General features: G+C 42.9%; 2 protein-coding genes across 10 annotated transcripts in view; one reads left to right on the top strand and one right to left on the bottom strand.

Moving 5' to 3' along the window:
* Nucleotides 1-209: 209 nt before the first annotated feature.
* Nucleotides 210-8,006, bottom strand: skp2 (S-phase kinase-associated protein 2, E3 ubiquitin protein ligase). 7 transcript variants are annotated; one of them, XM_014129761.2, is made up of 10 exons: nt 7,974-8,006; nt 3,850-4,094; nt 3,593-3,704; nt 3,282-3,425; nt 3,050-3,184; nt 2,843-2,941; nt 2,536-2,663; nt 2,370-2,421; nt 2,112-2,219; nt 210-1,996 (listed from the first exon to the last, which is right to left on the bottom strand). In XM_014129761.2, exons 2-10 carry the CDS (start codon nt 4,046-4,048, stop codon nt 1,795-1,797), a joined length of 1,179 nt encoding a protein of 392 aa, XP_013985236.1. In that variant the 5' UTR covers nt 4,049-4,094; nt 7,974-8,006; the 3' UTR covers nt 210-1,794. The 7 variants fall into 7 exon arrangements, with proteins under 7 accessions (XP_013985236.1, XP_013985227.1, XP_013985203.1 ...); XM_014129752.2 differs by having other exon boundaries at nt 7,875-7,990; XM_014129728.2 differs by lacking the exon at nt 7,974-8,006 and adding an exon at nt 7,257-7,868.
* Nucleotides 8,007-11,051: 3,045 nt separating this feature from the next.
* Nucleotides 11,052-20,095, top strand: part of LOC106563815 (rapamycin-insensitive companion of mTOR) — a 26,081-nt gene continuing 17,037 nt past the window's right edge. The window contains exons 1-19 of one of the 3 annotated variants that reach the window (XM_014129707.2): nt 11,052-11,705; nt 11,842-11,889; nt 13,012-13,109; nt 13,211-13,275; nt 14,028-14,159; nt 14,308-14,371; nt 16,136-16,262; nt 16,346-16,515; nt 16,615-16,682; nt 17,687-17,754; nt 17,899-17,981; nt 18,255-18,342; nt 18,445-18,535; nt 18,627-18,693; nt 18,833-18,913; nt 19,085-19,185; nt 19,424-19,589; nt 19,681-19,782; nt 19,887-19,933. In XM_014129707.2, the coding sequence (XP_013985182.2) occupies nt 11,657-11,705; nt 11,842-11,889; nt 13,012-13,109; nt 13,211-13,275; nt 14,028-14,159; nt 14,308-14,371; nt 16,136-16,262; nt 16,346-16,515; nt 16,615-16,682; nt 17,687-17,754; nt 17,899-17,981; nt 18,255-18,342; nt 18,445-18,535; nt 18,627-18,693; nt 18,833-18,913; nt 19,085-19,185; nt 19,424-19,589; nt 19,681-19,782; nt 19,887-19,933 (1,715 nt within the window). In that variant the 5' untranslated portion in view covers nt 11,052-11,656. Of the gene's footprint in view, nt 11,706-11,841; nt 11,996-13,011; nt 13,110-13,210; nt 13,320-14,027; nt 14,160-14,307; nt 14,372-16,135; nt 16,263-16,345; nt 16,516-16,614; nt 16,683-17,686; nt 17,755-17,898; nt 17,982-18,254; nt 18,343-18,444; nt 18,536-18,626; nt 18,694-18,832; nt 18,914-19,084; nt 19,186-19,423; nt 19,590-19,680; nt 19,783-19,886; nt 19,934-20,095 lie in introns of all 3 variants that reach the window. The other 2 variants (XM_014129720.2, XM_014129714.2) reach the window with 2 other exon arrangements.

Below are 20,095 nucleotides of genomic sequence, written 5' to 3'. Positions count from 1 at the left end.
GGGCCTGGCTCCCAAGTGTGTGGGCCCAGGCCCACCCATAGCTGCGCCCCTGCCCAGGTATGCAATATCCATAGATTAGGGCCTAATGAATTTATTTCAATTTACTGATTTCCTTACATGATCTGTAACTCAGTAAAATCTTTGAAAATGTTGCATTTATATTTTTGTTCAGTATACAACGATATGAAATCAAAACATGATCACAGAACTCTTTAAATAAAACATTTATTTAGACATTGACAGTGCATCCTATTTGTCAATGCATGAATTAAAAAGATCTACATTTTCTTAAACATCTCAACCAAATGTGAGCAGAAACAGGAACCAGACCAAACATGGCTCAGATCCATACATTTACGTCATTTAGCAGACTCTCTTATCCAGAGCGACTTACATAGCTAGTGCCCCCCCGTGGCAGAGGCTACCATTTTCTTGTACATTATATGCCTGTAGTGTAGTGCACATTCTCATATTCCGTACCTAATTTAGGGACAAGATTACATTTGTATTTCCACAAAAATGCCAACAGATCTAGACTTTTGTATACATTATAACCACCTCAGCTTTTATTCTGTCAAACAGGTTAAATGTTTACATACTGCTTTACTCATATGTATATACTGTGTTCTATTCTACTGTATTTTAGTCAATGCCACTCCGACATTGAGCAAGCTAATATACATTTAATTCCATTATTTTACTTTTATATTTGTATGTATTGTTAGATACTACTGCACTGTTGGTGCTAGGAACATAAGCATTTTCACTACACCTGCCATAACAGCAGCTAAATATGTGACCAATAAAATTTGATTTGGAAGTAGAGGTTGATGTAAACTGTAACGTCATAGATTTTTCCCTTTAAAATAAAACTGATCAAGTAAATGGCATCATTATTTAAAATGGGGCCTTCAAATGCAGATTTGTATTTTATGAACACTTTAAAAAGAGAATTCCAACCATTGCATCATGAGGTAGAGATTTTGACGGCTACAATGGTGGTGCACCTATGCAATAATCCAACTCGGACCAAAATCTTCCTCGTCTTTCTGGCAAACACTGTTTACAGTTGATAGACAGTAACTGGAACTGATGTGCCATTATCCAGTTGGTAAAACATTACAGAATGAACAAACATTATCAATCTATAACGTTTAAGTTTTGCACAGTTTACTGTCTTTGGAATGTTCGGAAGTCAATAAATTGGCCAGATTATAGATACATTATCAGCAGCCTATAAATCAGAATTTATGATTCTCAAGTAAAAAATAAAAAGTTATTTCCCTGAAAGCGACAAGCTGTCTTCAACACAGCACAGAAAAAAAAATGTATGAAATGAAATGTATGCATTCACTACTGTAAGTCGCTCTGGATAAGAGCGTCTGCTAAATGACTAAAATGTAAATGTAAACATTATCAGGGTTCAAATATTTCTAAAACAGGAACACAAATCTTATGAATTCAGTTGCATGGTATTCAAGTCGCGTTACTGTGGAGAAATGCAATTTACCAGCATTTAAAATGTTCACTACTGTGCATCCGAAGGACATGGCCTATTACAATAATAACTTAGAACCAATGCCCACCATTATAAAACTAAAATACGTGCTGACAAAAGCACAACAAAACAGGCATCTTCATCAGAACAACTGGTGTCAGTGTACAACAAATTGCAGAAGGCTCTATGGAATATTCATACACACTAAAAATAGCTAATATTCCTCCTATATCGTGACCACATCAGACAGAAATGAGTTATGACGTGTTAGTGACAGCGTTAGGAAGGCGTTATGGCTAGGGCCTGAACACCAACCGACAGGTCATGCCCCACATGGAGCGGTCCCTCCGGGTGGCCCCGGTGGGACGGGCCACGCCTGAGAAGGGCCGACTGTTGATTTGGAGACGGGGCAAACCTTTACTCAGGATTGGCAGGTAGGTGTCCTGGACCAGCCCGTATACCTCCAACGTCTGCAGCTCTGGGAACTTCTCAAAATCACTGAAATAAAACAGGCTTAGTTAGTGCAACAAAAAAAAAAGGAGAGAAATTGGCAGCTAAGGAAAGCAACACTACTAAAGCATTCATATCACTTGAGAGCTTGTCTGTGACTTACGCCAAGGCAGCAGGGTGAATCTGGTAGCAGCGGCTCAAAGCTAAGTGTCTAAGAGACCGCAGCTGCTGGAGGATGGGGAAACTGGAGCTCTTCATCAGAACACTGTCACTAACACAAATACACAGACAAGATATCAGAATGAGATTATGGTATGAAGAAACAGTAGCTGTACAGTATCCACGTCAAATAATGTCATGGCCAAAGCAATCATGTGGATCCACATTTCAGCCCAGCTCAGGACATGCAGTACGAACGCACCTTAAATCCAGATGTACGAGGTTAGGACATCTCTCCACCAAGTCTTTCACATCTGAAAAGAGGCCATTGGTCAATTTAACTCATCATTATCAGTATAAAGATATTCAAACAGTCAATACAAATATGGGCAGAGGGAAAATGGTCAATGCCACAGGGTTTTCCCCACCTTCCATAGTCAGGTTCTGTCTGTAGCCACTGAGGTTGAGCTGGGTGATATTGGAGGGAAGGTTACTGACAACAGCCTTCACATGATCAGTGCTGAAGTCACACCACGACAAGTTCAGCTCTTCAAGCCTTGGTATAGGAACGGAAAAAGGGAAAGCAACAAAGTTCTGTATTAGTTTACCATTGTACAGATCATGGTTTAAACAGCGAGTTAAATAGATTACGCTATCATTCAGAAATACTTAAGACATTTTAACACATTCAAAATAATCAAATAAAACAATTACAAATTGAAAGACTAAGCGTACCGTAAGCAGGATTTGAGAATCTGACTAAGCGAGTCGGGGGAGAATCCAGAGCAGCCACACAGATTGAGCCGTACCAGCTCAGTATTCTGAGATAGGGACCTGATGGGTAGAGGAAGACGGTTTAGAGTCATTCTGAATGCTGTCTAAACATTACATCATTATAAACAGATCATCATTGTAAACAGAGCATTTGTCTTCTTTACTCACTGAACGATGTTGTCAGAGAGCTCCAGTCCCTCCAAGCTTAGATTCTCTAGCAGCCTGCAACGGGAGATGATGTCACCTAGAACCAGGGTTGTGACAGTGCAGCTGGAGAGATCCATGTGATGGACATGCAGGTGTCTGAAATAACAGACAAAATGACATAAGACAAATAGGATTGTCTGTGTTCACCTACAACAGAAACCTCTGTATCCCCATTATATGTATGAGGACTTACTGTGTGTGGGTGAAACATGGTTCTCCAATGCAGGTATGGGGGCAGCGCAGTCCCAGTACTCCAACCGTAAGCATCTGCCCAAGAGCTTGATCTAGTTGAGCTTTCCCTACCAGATCCACACTATGCCACAGAGACTCATCAAACCTGCCAGGCAAAAAACATGCAGAGACTTAATGACAGACTCCGATACATTTTGCTGATCTATTTGCCTGTGTTAGAAAAACAGTGTGATATCTAAGATGTTCAAGCAGAAATACCGCAATGTACTATGTAAGTAGTTTAAAAAGACAGTTGAATGGTCCAAGACTTACACCAAGCGATGCCAGCGCTTGCAGACCCGGGACATCCTGAGGAGGTCCTGCAGAGGGAGGCAGGACAGGATTTCCAACAGCAACTCATCTGGGAGACTGTCCCAGGACAAGCCTGCCATAAAAACAACATCAAACAATCAATAACTTGCTCAAATAGTGACTTCCCTTAAACAGAATAATTCTTAAAGAATTCCAGATAATTAGCTAGGTTTTTCTAAGCTTGTTGTATTCCTCCCAACACATGGCTATAAACACACCTGAAAACTCCCTCCTTGTCCTTGGTCGCCTGGCAACCACAAACAGGTTATCCTCGTTCTCTTTGCCCTTGCAGACCACACGCTGCTTGTGAGGTGGTGACCACTGCTGAATGAGCTCGTCAGGGGTGTTCTCCGTGTCCAGACATTCGCCAAAGTACTGTCTCTTTTTCCATTTGTTCTTCTGTGAGAGGGACAGCATGGATCCCTCCAAATTCTCATTCAGGCAGGGAAACTCCTGCAAAGACCTGATACAAAAATAATGGGACAATGATAAAAACAGAAATATTTGTGGGATGAGTATAATTTGTGGAACGTTCCAACAGGAATCTGTCCAAACACTTTGTAAAGTACAAGGTTGCCAACAAACAATGCATACAAAGTAGAATGATCAATTCACCTAGCTAACTAGCTGCCGAATAGGCATCACCTCACCACGTAGCTTATTCTTAAATGTTTGTCAACAGGCTACCAGAGTGAGGACAGACATTTTTCGGAATAAATGTGGTGAGTGAAAAACTTAATGAAATAGCCCACTCCCTACCCAGTATCTTTGACGACAGCTCAGAATTTAACACCATAGTACCCTCCAAGCTCATCATTAAGCTGGAGGCCCTGGGTCTCAACGCCGCCCTGTGCAATTGGGTGCTGGACTTTGACGGGCCGCCCACAGGTGGTGAATGGGGCCTCACAAAGGTGCGTGCTCAGCCCCCTCCTGTACTCCCTGTTCCCCCATGACCGCGTGGCCATGCACGCCTCCAACTCAATCATCAAGTTTGCAGACGACACAACAGTAGTGGGCTTGATTACCAACAACGATGAGACAGCCTACAGGGAGGTGAGGGCACTCGGAGTGTGGTGTCAGGAAAACAAACTCTCACTCAACATCAACAAAACGAGATGATCGTGGACTTCAGGAAACAGCAGAGAGAGCACCCACCTATCCACATCGAAGGGACAGTACTGGAGGAGGAAAGTTTTAAGTTTCTCTGCGTACACACCACAGACAAACTGAAATGGTCCACCCACACACAGAGTGTGGTGAAGGCGGCACAACAGTGGCTTGTCACCTAAAACACTGACAAACTTTAACAGATGCACAATCAGGGGCACCCTGTCGAGCTGTATCACCACCTGGTAAGGCAACTGCACCACCCTCAACAGCAAGGCTCTCCAAAGGGTGGTGTGGTCTGCACAACGCATCACCGTGGGGCAAACTACCTGCCCTCCAAGACACCTACAGCACCCGATGTCACAGGAAGGCCAAAAAGATCATCAAGGACAACAACCACCCGAGCCACTGCCTGTTCACCCAGCTATCATCCACAAGAGGATAGAATGCTGTTTTTCAATCTCAAGGCCATCAGACTGCTAAACAGTAATCACTAACTCAGAGGGCTGCTGCCTACAAAGAGACTCATATCACTGGCCACTTTAATAAATGGATCACTAGTCACTTTAAACAATGCCACTTTAATAATGTTAACATATCTTACATTACTCAACTCATATGTATATACTGTACCTTATACCATCTGACATTCTTAAAATAAAGTTGTGATCCTAACTGACCTAAAACAGGGCATTTTTACTGGGATTAAATGTCAGGAATTGTGAAAAACTGAGTTTAAATGTATTTAGCTAAGGTGTATGTAAACTTCCGACTTCAACTGTAGGTCTATAACAGTTTTGGTCAAGAGTGTCTCCCCCTTTGAAGAGGGGGATGACCACAGCAGCTTTCCAATCTTTGGGGATATCAGACGATACGAAAGAGGTTGAACAGGCTAGTAAATTGGGGTTCAAACAATTTCAGCTGATAATTTTAGAAAGAGAGGGTCCAGATTGTCTAGCCCAGCTGATTTGTAAGGATCCAGATTTTGCAGCTCTTTCATAACATCAGCTGTCTGGATTTGGTTGAAGGAGAAGTGGGTGGGGCTTGGGCAAGTTGCTGCAGGGGGTGCAGAGCTGTTGGCCGGGGTAGGGGTGGCCAGGTGGAAAGCATGGCCAGCCATAGAAAAATGCTTATTAAAATGATTGATTATCGGAGATTTATCGGTGGTGACAGTGTTTCCTAGCCTCAGTGCAGTGGGCAGCTTGGAGGAGGTGCTCTTATTCTCCATGGACTTTACAGAGTCCCAAAACTTTTTGTAATTAGTGCTACAGGATGAAAATTTCTGTTAAAAAAAGCTAGCCTTAGCTTTTCTAACTGGGTGTGTATATTGGTTCCTGACTTCCCTGAAAAGTTGCATATCGCAGGGACTATTCGATGCTAACGCAGAACGCCACAGGATGTTTTTGTGCTGGTCAAGGGCAGTCTAGTCTGGGGTGAACCAAGGCTATATCTGTTCTTAGTTCTAGATTTTTTGAATAGGGCATGCTTATTTAAGATGGTGAGAAAAGCACTTTTAAAGCGCAACCAGGCATCCTCTACTGACGGAATGAGGTCATTATCCTTCCAGGATACCCGGCCAGGTCGATTAGAAAGGCCTGCTCGCTGAAGTTTTAGGGTGCGTTTGACAGTGATGAGGGGTGGTTGTTTGACCGCGGACCCATTACGGACGCAGGCAATGAGGCAGTGATCGCTGAGATCCTGGTTGAAGACAGCAGAGGTGTATTTAGAGGGCAAGTTGGTCAGGATGATATCTAGAGGATGCCCCTGGTTACAGATTTAGGGTTGTACCTGGTAAATTCCTTGATAATTTGTGAGATTGAGGGCATCTAGCATAGATTGTAGGACGGACAGGGTGCTAAGCATATCCCGGTTTAGGTCACCTAACAGTATGAACTATTTAGATAGATGGGGGACAATCAATTCACATATAGTGTCCAGGGTACACCTGGGGGCTGAGGGGGGTCTATAACAAGTGGCAATGGTGAGAGACTTGTTTCTGGAAAGTAGAAGCTTGAATTGTTTGGGCATAGACCTGGATAGTATGACAGAACCCTGCAGGCTATATCTGCAGTAGATTGCAACTCCGCCCCCTTTGGCAGTTCTATCTTGTCAGAAAATGTTGTAGGGGATAGACATTTCTGGTGGCCTTCCTAAGCCAGGATTCAGACATGGCTAGGACATCAGGGTTGGCGGAGTGTGCTAAAGCAGTGAATAAAACAAACTTAGGGAGGAGGCTTCTGATGTTAACATGCATGAAACCAAGGCTTTTACAGTTACAGAAGTCAACAAATGAGAGCTCCTGGGGAATAGAAGTGGTGCTGGGGGCTGCAGGGCCTGGGTTCACCTCTACATCACCAAAGGAGGCGTAGGATAAGGGTACGGCTGAAGGCTATAAGAACTGATCGTCTAGTGCGTTCGGAACAGAGAGTAAAAGAAGATTTCTGGGTGTGGAAGAATAGATTCAAGACATAATGTACAGACAAGGGTATGGTAGGATGTGAGTACAGTGGAGATAAACCTAGTCATTGAGTGACGATGAGAGAGGTTTTGTTTTGAGAGTGAGAGACACGGCGATTCAGACAGATAGCAGGCCGGGGCTAGCAGATGGACCTTCGGCGACGTCGCAACGAAAAAGCCTGTTGAAACCACCTCAGACGATTACGTTGGCAGACCAGTCGTGATGGATCGGCGGGGCTCCCTGTCGGCAATAAAGGGTCCAGGCCAATTGGCAAAAGAGGTATTATAGCGCAAGAATTAGCTGGTAGACCTCTTCGGCTAGCCAGGAGATGGGCCTAACTCGAGGCTAGCTCAAGGCTAACTGGTGCTTACTTCAGGACAGAGGCGTTAGCCAGCAGTTGCCACTCGAATGCAGCTAGCTAGCTGCGGTGATCCGGTATAATGGACCAGGACTTGCGGCAGGAATCCGGTGATGAGGTAGAGAAAAAGCAGTCCGATATGCTCTGGGTTGATATCGCGCTGTGCAGAATGGCAGGTATTGACCGAGCCGAAGCTGGCTGGTGTCCAAGTTAACGGTGAAGACCGCTAGCAGTGGCTAACTGACTGACTAGTAGCTAGTTAGCTGGCTAGCTACTGATGGGGGTTCCGATTCTAAAGTATAAAAATAGGAGATCTGTACCACAATGGGTGAGGCGGGTTGCAGGAAAGTATATTCAGTTCGTAGCTGGAAAGTGAGATTAAAATACATACAAAAAAAATGAGGAAAATTACTATTTACACGGGACAAGACAAACACACATCCAACTGCTACGCCATCTTGGAATAAACTGCTAAATTACTAAACTGACCTTTAACCTGTCTGTCAATCTGCAAATACGTGGCTCAAAAACACCAGATATATACAATAAAAGTCAACATTATTAATAAACAAAAATGCTTTTTGGTCTTAATTTAAGTGTTAGGTTTACAATCACATTTGAATTAAGAAGATAATTGTAGAAATAGGCGGGGTTTATGACTTTGTGGCTGTAGTAACTAGGGACGACCAGCGCACCATCGCCTTACACTGGTCACGGGATTCGGGTTCTATCAAAGTGACGTCACAGTCTCGCGCTAGTTGTCTCGCCAGCTAGCTAGTTATTGTATTCCAGCTGGCTCAAACGGTGTTCCGTATCCCACACATGTCCGTCCACTCCAAAATAATTCCAGCATCCAGTGGACTGTGGACTCGAGTCATTTGATGAATGGAAAGAGATATCCGTTACAAAACACCAAAAGGTGTTGGGTCTACACTCTTGTAGCCTGAATTAATTGATTGCGCCTTGCTTGACAAAATGACATTTTTTGTAGAAAGAAAAGTTGGGACAACTGAAAAGAGGCTGAGATACAGGACTGTCCCGGAATGACAAGTGTAGCCACATTTATAAAAAAAAAAAGCAAGGCACAGAGGTGGGGCGTTCGTTAAATTTGGAATAAGCTTAATTAACGTCAACATTTTTGTGAGAAAAAAATGAACAATTACTTCGATCAAAAGAAAACTGAATGATTTTGAACACTCCCGAGTAGGGTTGCCAAGTCAAGCTGAAATGTCTAGCCCAATGACTACACGAAACCAGCCCAAAAGGCCTGAAAACTAGCCCACATTCTTTTTTCACAGCATGAGAGGAGTTGCCATATTTATACAATAAACCCTTTTTCCATAATGCTATCGAGCCAACTAAGAATAAATAACATAGTAACTAGTAACGACGTTAGAAGCTAAATTAGTGTTTCCTCAAAATAATAATTATTGCAAGCTATGACATGACATAATAAAGGAATTGGAATATGTGACATGAGAAAATATAATTTGCCCTTATTAAGGGTGCCTTATTGCTATTATAAACTGGTTACCAACATAATTAGAATATATGGTCTGATTGACTGAATTCAGGGCTAGAACCAGGTTTATAATTGTAAATAAATAAATAAATCCCCTAAACTAGGTGGTTCGAGCCCTGAATGCTGATTGGCTGACAGCCGTGGTACATCAGACCGTATAACACCGGTATGACAAAATATGTATTTTTACTGCTCTAATTACTTTGGTAACCAGTTTATAATAGCAATAAGGCACTTCAGGGGTTTGTGGTATATGGCCAATATACCACGGCTTAGGGCTGTATCCATTGCGTCTTGCAAAGAACAGTGATTACCCGTGGTATATTGGCCATATACCAGACCCCTCTGGCCTTATTGCTTAAATAAATCAGACAGAAGAGTTTGAGTGATGAAAGTTGGACAGAGGATCTCGAAATCTATTTTCTGGCAATTGTGTTGTTATTATGTGCCAAATGTTAAGTCTAATGTCCTGGGTTTATGATTGTAATTCAATTTTGCTATGGTTTAGTTGGATAAAGGCAGGTAGCCGATAGCCCCTGATATGCCTACATCTCATTTCAGATAGTCTACAGTAGCCTAGACAAGATTTAGGCAAGATGTAAACTGAACGATTTAGCAGCCTGCTTAGTTCAAATTAACAGACTCATTTATTCAACATGAATAGTGAAGCGATTAAGAGGTAAGAAGCGCTTGTGTTTTCCAATAGCCTGCTGCAATATGCTACTGCGGATGGGTTCATAATATCGTCACTGAATTAAATATTAATCATATGTATATGACCTGAATATGCTTGTCAGCAACAGCCAGTGTTTATTTTTTTGAATTTGTTTTATCTGTAGCCTAATCTTACTGTTACAGTCAATCTAACGCGTTCTAACAACTGATCGATCGGCAACTGCGATAGAGCTTTGGTAATTTCCAATTTAATTAACTTATCATGTCCATTAACGCATAATAACACAGTGCTACAACGATAATAAACGGAATTATAGGAATAGGCTATTTATTAAATTGGTTTGCCAGCTCCAGGTAGGCTACACAAGTGGCACACATTTAGTTGTAATGACTCCAGTGATATCGTCATTTCAACATATTTATTGTATCAAATTGTAGCCTACAATGGCATATACGTTAATAGGCTCCATGATGGCCAACACAGGCAAATGTATTGTAGCGACCCGCACAGACAGTTGTGGGTTATGTGTTAGGCTATTAGTGGGTTGTGTCGTACTTACCAGTGTTCGCGGGGTCATGCCAATCAACCTGCTATCTGCCAATCACGGGAATGCCTGGAATGTTCTGATACCGGGCAGCCTGGTGGTTGGTGGAGTGGCGTGAAGGGGGGGTTGGGCAGGGGGATGGAGCATTGGAAGTTAAGACCGGGTTTAGCCATTGTTCTCTCTCTTACGTCTGGCCTTCACAAGGGAAGGTCACGGTTCGTTTGTAGTGTACCTTTCATTTATTTGGCGTGGGCTACGGCCAAACAGTAGCCTGTGTTAAGTTGTGTTAATAAACCGTCCATTCGTTAACTCCATCTGGACAATTGTTCCTTCATGATCTAGTCAGGTCATTACAGTATCATTCTTCACATTTAGCCTAATGTCAGTTTCGTTGAGGACTTTTCCCCATAAAAAGACCACGTGAGGTAGTTCCATAACTTCAATTTCAAATTTCCACTCGGGCATCCCCCGAGACCCAAGAACGCCCAAAGTCGTTTTCCTGTGCTTTGCCTCCATCATTTATTTATGTGCATCAGTTATAGCGTATTAATTTGTTTTATGCAAAAAGTGTGTCTTCATAATGACAATCTAAATAGCCTATATACAACTGGTAAAAAGTTGTGACAACGTGCTACTCGCTCCCGTGACTCAGCCGATAGCTGTTGTGCTCTCAACACACACACACACTCACTTAACAACAGCCTGCGTCACTGCCTGACAGTCAGCAGGAGGTCACAGTGAAATATATATATTTTTAAGAGAAATGCCATGGCGGCCGCGGTGCAATTTAGCCATAGCCCAAAAACTCGCAATCCACGACATATACATTTTCATCCGCGACATCGTTTTCAAAGTAGCCCAATTGTGTGAAAACCGCGAACATAGCAACACTGCTCCCAAGTCCCAACTTTGGCAGACAAGTTTCATACTCTCGCGGAAGCTTGACATCACTGACATTAAACTGGATCCCTTCTAGTGGTGACCCCTCACACTGTGAAAGCAGGGACGTACTCGTGAAATTCTCCAAATGTATACTTGGTTCTTAAGCTTTAGGTAGGAGACACATTTCCAGCTACCAAGAGATCTGAGCGAATTATGGGCCTGACAGAAACTAAAGCAAATATTGCCGAATGTCGGTTGTCATAATTGGCACTGTCCTCAAATCATGAAAATGTTGAATTTACAATGATTTGCAAGGGGCAGCACATAGATGGTACAGAAATAGCTTTTATTTCAGTATGCATTAAATACTGCAGCCCCATATACTGTGGTTGGGCTAGATAAGAGGCAATGAGTGTGGAATTTCTCGCGATAATCCTTGTTAATTCCGGTCCGGTCGGTGTTGAATGATTCTGTAAAGATGGCGGTCAGCATCCGAGGCCGTCCGAGTCGAAGCATTCGGATGCGAGGTGAGACAATATATATTTCAGTCTGGACCAGAGATTAGCAACCCTCCAAAACACAAAGCGGAACTTTCATTGTACCTGTTAGTTGCTGGCTCCTTGCTAACCGTTAATGCTTGGTGTGTATGGTTTGCTTTGACAGGTCGGAATGACAGTGGGGAGGAAAATGTACCACTCGATCTCTCCAGAGGTGGGTGAATCAGATTGGAGCTTGGAGTCACCATCCCAGCATTGAATCGAAGCTAGCTAATTTATTAGTAGGATGCTGCTAGCTTGCTACTAAATGGCCGAACATGGTAACTCCCTTTATTTACATATAATTAGTTAGCTACAATGCTAACTGTGTTGACAACCTGGCTAAGTAGCATAGCTAGCAGCAATTCAAAACATGATCATCACGACATTGTTGTTTTGATGCATGTTATTGTTTGGATGTTAGCTAGTGTCATCCAATGTTTCTAGCTCACTGCATATGGCTTGTATGCAATTCAATGCCATTGATTTTCTACTAGAGAAATGTTTCCCAGTCCCTTCCTTGATTTATTTGCAGAATAGGCCTATGCCATATTGAAGCTAAACGCCAACACACTCCTACTTTATCATCATCATCCAAATGTTAAGGGCCTGTATTGCATTGTTTATGTTTTTTCATCATGGGAGAGTTTGTAAACAAATGATGTAGTTATTGTTTGAAGTTATGTAGCTACTGCATAAAAAGTGAAGTAGGCAGACTTACCTCAAGTTTAGGATAGTAGCTCCCCTGTTAAACTGACGGATGTAACAGTAAGCCCCTAGAGGCATTTTCAAAAGTTAGTTGAATCTTATTTCACCTTCAAAATGCCACAACCCTGATCAACAGTATGATGTTATGGTAATACTGAGTGCTTTTTTTGGTCACTGAAGTGCAATGAGTTTTCACAGCAAAGCAGTACCACCACACTTCAGCTAAATATGCATGTTGGCATCTTAACTGTCCTCATTACAGGAACACTCTGTCCAAGTGATATCCCCAGATTTCCTCATGGACACTGCGAAGCCGAAGTCACTTGACTGAAGCATAGAATAGCACATTCGGACCATTGCCGAATAGTAATGTTTTACTGATTTATCGCTTAAGATTTTATATTGCTCACTTGGGTGAAGAAATCCCAAATGCCCTGATCCCAAATGTGTTTCTATTTCCAGTTTAGTGTTCCGGTCCCACTCATTAATGAGGCTTAGTCATGCTGGTCTCTCCTGAACACAGTGTGTTTTGTTACTGTAATGTATTGGAACCTTTCAGTTCATTGTACCTATTGATGTTTCCTTTCAGATCCTTCAGACAACCTTCGGGAAATCCTTCAGAATGTTGCCAAGCAACAAGGAGTCTCCAACATGCGCAAACTCGGTCACCTGAACAACTTTATAAAGGTTTGTGGGGCAACATCTCAGCAGACATTAAGTGTATGTAACGTTTGATTCTTTATGTTTGAATGTGTTCTTACGAGTATGTTTGTCTCCATCTGTCACAGCTTCTCTGCAATGCAGGCCACTCAGAGGAGAAGCTTGGGTTCACACATGAAGAGATCGTCATTTGGTGATTCTTTCGAGAAATGAATCTTCAGTAGTGCTACATATACAGTACCAGCTGTTTTTTCTTTCTTTTTTAGTTTTGTTACTTTTACCCCTTTTTCTCCCCAATTTCGTGGTATCCAATTGGTCGTTACTGTCTTGTCCCATCGCTGCAACTCCCGTACGGACTCGGGAGCGGCGACGGTCGAGAGCCATGCGTCCTCCGAAACACAACCCAATCAAGCCGCACTGCTTCTTGACACAATGCCAACTTAACCCGGAAGCCAGCCGCACCAATGTGTCGGAGGAAACACTGTGCACCTGGCGACTGTGTCAGCGTGCACTTCGCCCAGCCCACCACTGGAGTTGCTAGTGCGCGATGGGACAAGGACAACCATGCCGGCCCAACCCTCCCCTATCCCGGATGACGCTGGGCCAATTGTGCGCCGCCCGATGGGTCTCCTGGTCGCGGCCTGGCTGCAACAGCCTGGACTCGAACCCAGAATCTCTAGTGGCCCAGCTAGCACTGTGATGCAGAGCCTTAGACCACCGCGCCACTCAGGAGGCCCCCTACCAGCTGATTTATTTTATTTATTTATTTTACCTTTATTTAACTAGGCAAGTCAGTTAAGACAAATTCTTATTTTCAATGACGGCCTAGGTTGTTTCCAGTTCCACTATACAATGATTTTGCCATTATAATGAAGTCAAGTGCAGATTTGTTTGTTATTCCTTATTCTTCTCCTCTGCACACTTCCCATCCTGCCCCTTTTCTAGTCTCCGGTTAGCACTGTTAAATGAGGCTAAGGAGGTGCGAGCTGCAGGGCTGAGGGCTCTACGCTACCTGATCAGAGACAGCGCTATTCTCCAGAAGGTCCTCCGTCTTCAGGTGGACTACCTGATCGCCAGGTGAGTGCTACATCTGAACAGGTGTGTGTGTGTGTGTGTGTGTGTGTGTGTGTGTGTGTGTGTGTGTGTGTGTGTGTGTGTGACTTATCCCAATGTTGAGCCCACTTAACCTCTCAACCACTGAGTGACTGAGTATGTCCTTCTCCAGGTGCATAGACATCCAGCAAAGCAATGAGGTGGAAAGGACACAGGCTCTCAGGCTGGTGCGAAAGGTGAGACACCCCAACCTCTCCCTAACTAAATGAATTTCATGCATAGTGTACCATTCAGTAAGATGTCGAAGTATGACCAGTTATTGGAGTGGTAATGCCAGAGAAGCTGGTGTTTGGAGGATATATTGGCACGGGTGTTATGCTCGAGATGAAATCAAGGGCCGGCACACCATGCCAATATGTTCTCCAAACACCAGCTTCAAGAGCATTATCACTTATACAATGGGTTACCAACATATTCAAAAAACGATTTGCATATTTTCATTATAAAGTCATTTTGCAGAATTTATTTATACTATTTCATCCTTCCACAAGATATAGTCTCAACGCAAATCTAGGATTTCTACCCGAGCCAGCAGGTCGTTCGTTCTATTGGTTCTGTTGCCAGAGACGCAACCGTTAAGTCTTTTTGTTCTGTATCTATGGATGTTCTAAATGTTCTATTGACATACTGGCTGGCAACGTTCTTATCCCTTGCTTGCTAGCTAGCAAACTACAGCTATCTTAGTCACATCTAAACAGTGCAGCCAGAATAACATCAAAGTATTTGCATTTGTTTAAGCTGTTTTCTAGTGACATTTATTTAGATGCATCCATAACAATGAACTAATGAGGCGTGATTCTACCTGGCATAGTAAATGTGCACACTCGTCAGGACATTGTTCAGAGGAGCTAGCCAACAACACAGCTAACACAATCACTTCAAACTGAAGCTGGAAAAACTGCAAACTAGCCGCACTTCATTTTGTTTGACCTGTTTTCTATTGACATTTCTTTGTATATATACATAAATATGATGCTGATTCATGATTTCGACTGGCTGAGAGAGCTGCCTGCCTGTCTCATCCTGACTCCCGACATGTTCATTACTATAGGACAACTGGAGATCAAATTTCAATACTGAAACAATGTTGTAAATGTCAGAGACAGCATGGTTTATACAAGTCTCCGCTGTTGAAAACTAAATGTTAGTCTAAAAGAAATGTGAGATAATGTCTAGATGCTTTTTACAGTGCAGATCAAGTTTATAAATTGTCTGGCTGGGCTGATGAGACAGTGGATTGCGCAGTCAGATGGAACAGAGTAAATGGGCATTTCAACGTCATAGCTTTAGCCAGTGGTAACTTGTGGAATAGACACTGGCTGGAATGCAGTTTTAACCAATCAGCGTCCAGGATTAGAGCCACCATCTTTATACCATAGCATTGTTGAACTTGAATACTCATTTCTGATTAGCTTGAAGGGCATTCCAAAGCATGCATTATTTCCCGATAACACACAGTATATTTGCATGGTACAATTCATTTGTACATGTTTTGTTTGAGCTGCTTTTGAAAGCAGAAGTCGAATTGAAAACAGTATTGATATTGTTGAATTCGATTTTCATAATAGCTAGCTAGGACTTAACAAGCAAGTCTGTTTGTTTGGTTACCACGGCAACTACTGTAGCTATCTTGTAAACTTTCTAGCTACTTCAGTGGATGTTGAACACATTTCTAATGGCAAATAAACACATTTATAGTGGCATGTGTGAAATTATAGCCATGGTATGAAAGGGATAATCAACTCGGGGCTCTTCGTTCTCTGGAAAATAATTCCACTCCCCTACCACGTTGTGGAACACACCTCCACGTCGTTCATTATTTTCCATAGAACGCATAGCCCCTCGTTGATTATCCCTTACTTATTTAGTAAACATCTTTCTATCATGTCAGTACTACTATGTGAGACTCTGAACTGTCCCCTCTCTGCTGCCCCCTACAGATGATCACAGTGAATGCACTGCTCTTCCCCTCGTCTGTCACCAACTCCCTTATTGCCGTGGGCAAAGATGGGCTACAGGAGCGAGACCGCATGGTGCGCGTCTGTATCGCCATCATCTGTGAACTTGGTGAGTGAGGCACCACACGCGCGCACACACTTATCTATTCGTGATCTTTTGGTTAAACCCTGTGTGATTCCTTTGTTCTGCAGCTGTGAAGAACCCTGTGGTGGTGGCTCAGAGGAGTGGTCTCAGCACCATTCTGAAGAACGTGATCGACTGTCAGCTGAGCCGCATCAACGAGGCACTCATCACTACCATCCTACACCTCCTCAACCACCCACACACACGCCAGTATGTGCGCTCAGATGTGGAGCTCGAGGTACTGGCAATAAACGCTCAAGCAGCATTCATTAATAGGAATTTGATTATTTTCCTCATTGAATGTGATTTAGTTTTTCTCGTTCTGTTTTTCTTCCAGCAAATCCTGGCCCCGTACACGGACTTTCACTACAGACACAATGCAGACACATCAGAGGGGCAACTCAAGTAAGTGTGGATTATACATACAGTACCAGTCAAAAGTTTGGACACCTACTCATTCAAGGGTTTTTCTTTATTTGATTATTTTCTACATTGTATAATAATAGTGAAGACATCAAAACTATGAAATAACACATATGGAATGTAGTAACCAAAAAAGTGTAACAAATCAAAATATATTTGAGATTCTTCAAAGTAGCCACCCTTTGCCTTGATAACAGCTTTGTACGCCCTTGCATTCTCTCAACCAGCTTCATGAGGAATGCTTTTCCAACAGTCTTTAAGGAGTTCCCACATATGCTGAGCACTTGTTGGCTGCTTTTCCTTCAGTCTGCAGTCCAACTCATCCCAAACCATCTCAATTGGGTTGAGGCCAGGTCATCTGATACAGCACTCTCTTTCTTGGTCAAAGCACCCCCACACTATCACACCTCCTCCTCCATGCTTCAGGGTGGGAACCACACATGCGGAGATCATCTGTCCACCTACTCTGCGTCTCACAAAGACATGGCGGTTGGAACCAAAAATCTCAAATTTGGACTCGTCAGACCAAAGGACAGATTTCCACCGGTCTAATGTCCATTGTTGATGTTTCTTGGCCCAAGCAAGTCTCTTGTTATTATTGGTGTCCTTTAGAAGTGGTTTCTTTGCAGCAATTTGACCATGAAGGCCTGATTCACGCAGTCTCCTCTGAACAGTTGATGTTGAGATGGGCTGCGATTTCTGAGGCTGGTAACTAATGAACTTATCCTCTTCATTTTGTATTTATTTTATTTAACCTTTATTTAACTAGACAAGTCAGTTAAGAACAAATTATTATTTACAATGACGGCCTACCAAAATGCAAATCTGCCTACGGAAATGACGGTTTGCTGAAAATGAACTCAGTTGACAGTGAGAGGACGTTTCTTTTTTTGCTGAGTTTATGTGTCCAAACTTTTGACTGGCGTTGCATTTACTGTATCAATTATTTTGTGGATGTTAATCATGCATTTTGATGTCCACCCCAGGGAAGACAGGGAAGCTCGATTCCTGGCCAGTAAGATGTCCATAGTTGCATCCTTTCGCTCCTGGTCAGGTAAACATTAATCCTTCATATTCAATAGTCTATGAGTTTGAGTGTCTGTATACCCTGATAGCTTTGATATATGTTATTAGTGATGTGGTGTGAATGTGTTCTTACCTGACCCTATGCTGTCTTCCTGTCTCAATCTCACCCCAGGCATCATTAACCTGTGCAAGTCAGGCAACTCTGGAATCCAGTCTCTTATTGGCTTGCTATGTATACCAAATGTGGAAGTAAGGGTAAGCATAGCATCAAATGGACATTATCAGCATGTGACAACTGAGGTCAAAAGGAATGCAGTGTCCAAGCTTACCTCGGGATTGCTCTATGGTGGGCCTCAAAAACACAGATAACAATGTCACTCAGTTTAATGTAGGAATAATGTAGAGCACACCCCTAAAAATATTATTTTCCCACTCCTCATCAAAATGTTATACATTTTTAATTAGGGAATAATGAAGTCACTATTAGACTGTGTGTAAGTAAACATGGTTCCTCTCAATCTCCCACAGAAAGGCTTGTTAGAGGTGATGTATGAAATATTCCGGCTCCCCATGCCTGTCGCGACCGCAGACTTTATTGAAGCACTTGTCAGTGTGGGTGGGTACAATGTCACTGTTCAAGTAAATAACCTCTAACCACCTTATCATGTATCCCATGTACCATATATTATTGAGTCACAAGGTATACTTGTCTCTATAGACCCCAGTAGGTTCCAAGACAGTTGGAGGTTATCAGACGGCTTTGTGGCTTCTGAAGCAAAATGTATCCTTCCACATCGAGCTCGGTCAAGGTAAAAACAATGACTGAATTTCAACTCTCCTTTACTCATGATTATGTGACACTCTCTGCATGAACTCAGTGTTCTCTGTCTGCTCCCTCAGGCCTGACCTAATGGATAACTACCTGGCGTTGGTACTGTCTGCCTTCATCAAGAGTGGACTTCTTGAGGTATGGTCATCAATGTCAGAGGATCAATAAGCTTGTGTATATTCAACCAAATAGTGCTGTTGGATATCTGTTACTACCTAAAGATCCCACACGCAAACCACTGTTGCCTGTCGTGTAAAGCCTGTGTACCTCTCAACAGGGTCTGATTGAGGTTATCACAAGCACCGACGACAACAACTCTGTGCGAGCCACCATTCTACTGGGAGAACTACTTCACATGGTAACTCAAGTCATTGTCCTCTAAGATGTTAACATTATGTGAGGTCAGTGAACTGGACCAGAGGATATGCTCTAGGAGTTTTTGACCCATTAGTTTTTAATGAGGTATTTTGGTGTCAGTTTGTAATTAGTTTTTCATGGTTGTTGTAACTGTTTATTTTTGTTCCCCCAGGCCAACACCATCCTCCCACACTCCCACAGCCACCACCTGCACTGTCTGCCCACACTCATCCACAAGGCTGCCTCTTTCGACATCGCCCAGGAGAAGAGACTGTGAGTGACAACTACTTACCATAGAGCGCAGAGGAAGTTACATGGGTTCACTATAGACAGGGACCATTGTGAGGAATTTACTCTGTAGCAGACAGGAGCAAAGACTGTATGACTATAGTTACATGAAACTCTCTACCCTAATCTTCATTAAACAATGCATATGCTACAGGAGAGTCCCATAAAATACTTTGGATTTCGTGTTATTGACAATGGCACGACATCGATTGTCATTTTTCAGACGGGCGAGTGCAGCAGTCAACTACCTGAAGCGCTTCCACGAGAAGAAGAAGAAAGGACCCAAACCCAACAGCCTGTACCTGGACCACATCATCCGCAAATCAAAGTCTTCACACTACTGTAGAGACCAGCACTTTAGACCACAGAGAGATATCTTTGTCATTAAGGTACAAATCAAACCATGTCCCTGTGTTGCAACAAAAGCATCTGGGATTTGCTGTGGTGGTATTTGAAATGCTGTCCTTGTTTGCATTGCAGGACACTGAGGATGCTCTCATGATGAACCTGAGAGACAGCCACATCCTGAACCACAAAGAGAACCTGGACTGGAACTGGGTTCTCATCGCAACAATACTGAAGGTGAGTGGAGCAGGACTGCAATAAATCCAAACTTATTACAGTCTCTTTTTCAGTACTGTCTCTTTAATATATATTTTTTTAATGTTGCCTTTTCCCATCTGTAGTGGCCCAACGTTAACCTGCGGAGCAATAAAGATGAACAAATACACAAGTAAGTAACATTACAACCACTTCTTTCACCAAACCAAAGGTAACATGAAGGGAATATGCTTGTGGTGTTTGATCCTCTTTTGTTGCCTTTCCTCTCTCTCTGTCTGACGCTGGGCTTCTCTCTCTGTCTGTCTGACGCTGGGCTTCTCTCTCTGTCTGTCTG

Source organism: Salmo salar, chromosome ssa01 (assembly GCF_905237065.1).
Source record: "Salmo salar chromosome ssa01, Ssal_v3.1, whole genome shotgun sequence".
Taxonomy (NCBI): Eukaryota; Metazoa; Chordata; class Actinopteri; order Salmoniformes; family Salmonidae; genus Salmo; species Salmo salar.
Note: the sequence above shows the minus strand (reverse complement) of the source record. Positions and strands in the feature narration are given on the sequence as shown.

Coding starts and splice junctions, on each gene's coding strand:
- skp2 (XM_014129728.2), bottom strand. Junction 3,705..3,849: donor GACAAGGAGGGAGTTTTCAG/GTGTGTTTATAG, acceptor TTTTTATGGCAG/GCTTGTCCTGGGACAGTCTC. Junction 3,426..3,592: donor AAGCGCTGGCATCGCTTGGT/GTAAGTCTTGGA, acceptor TTTGCCTGGCAG/GTTTGATGAGTCTCTGTGGC.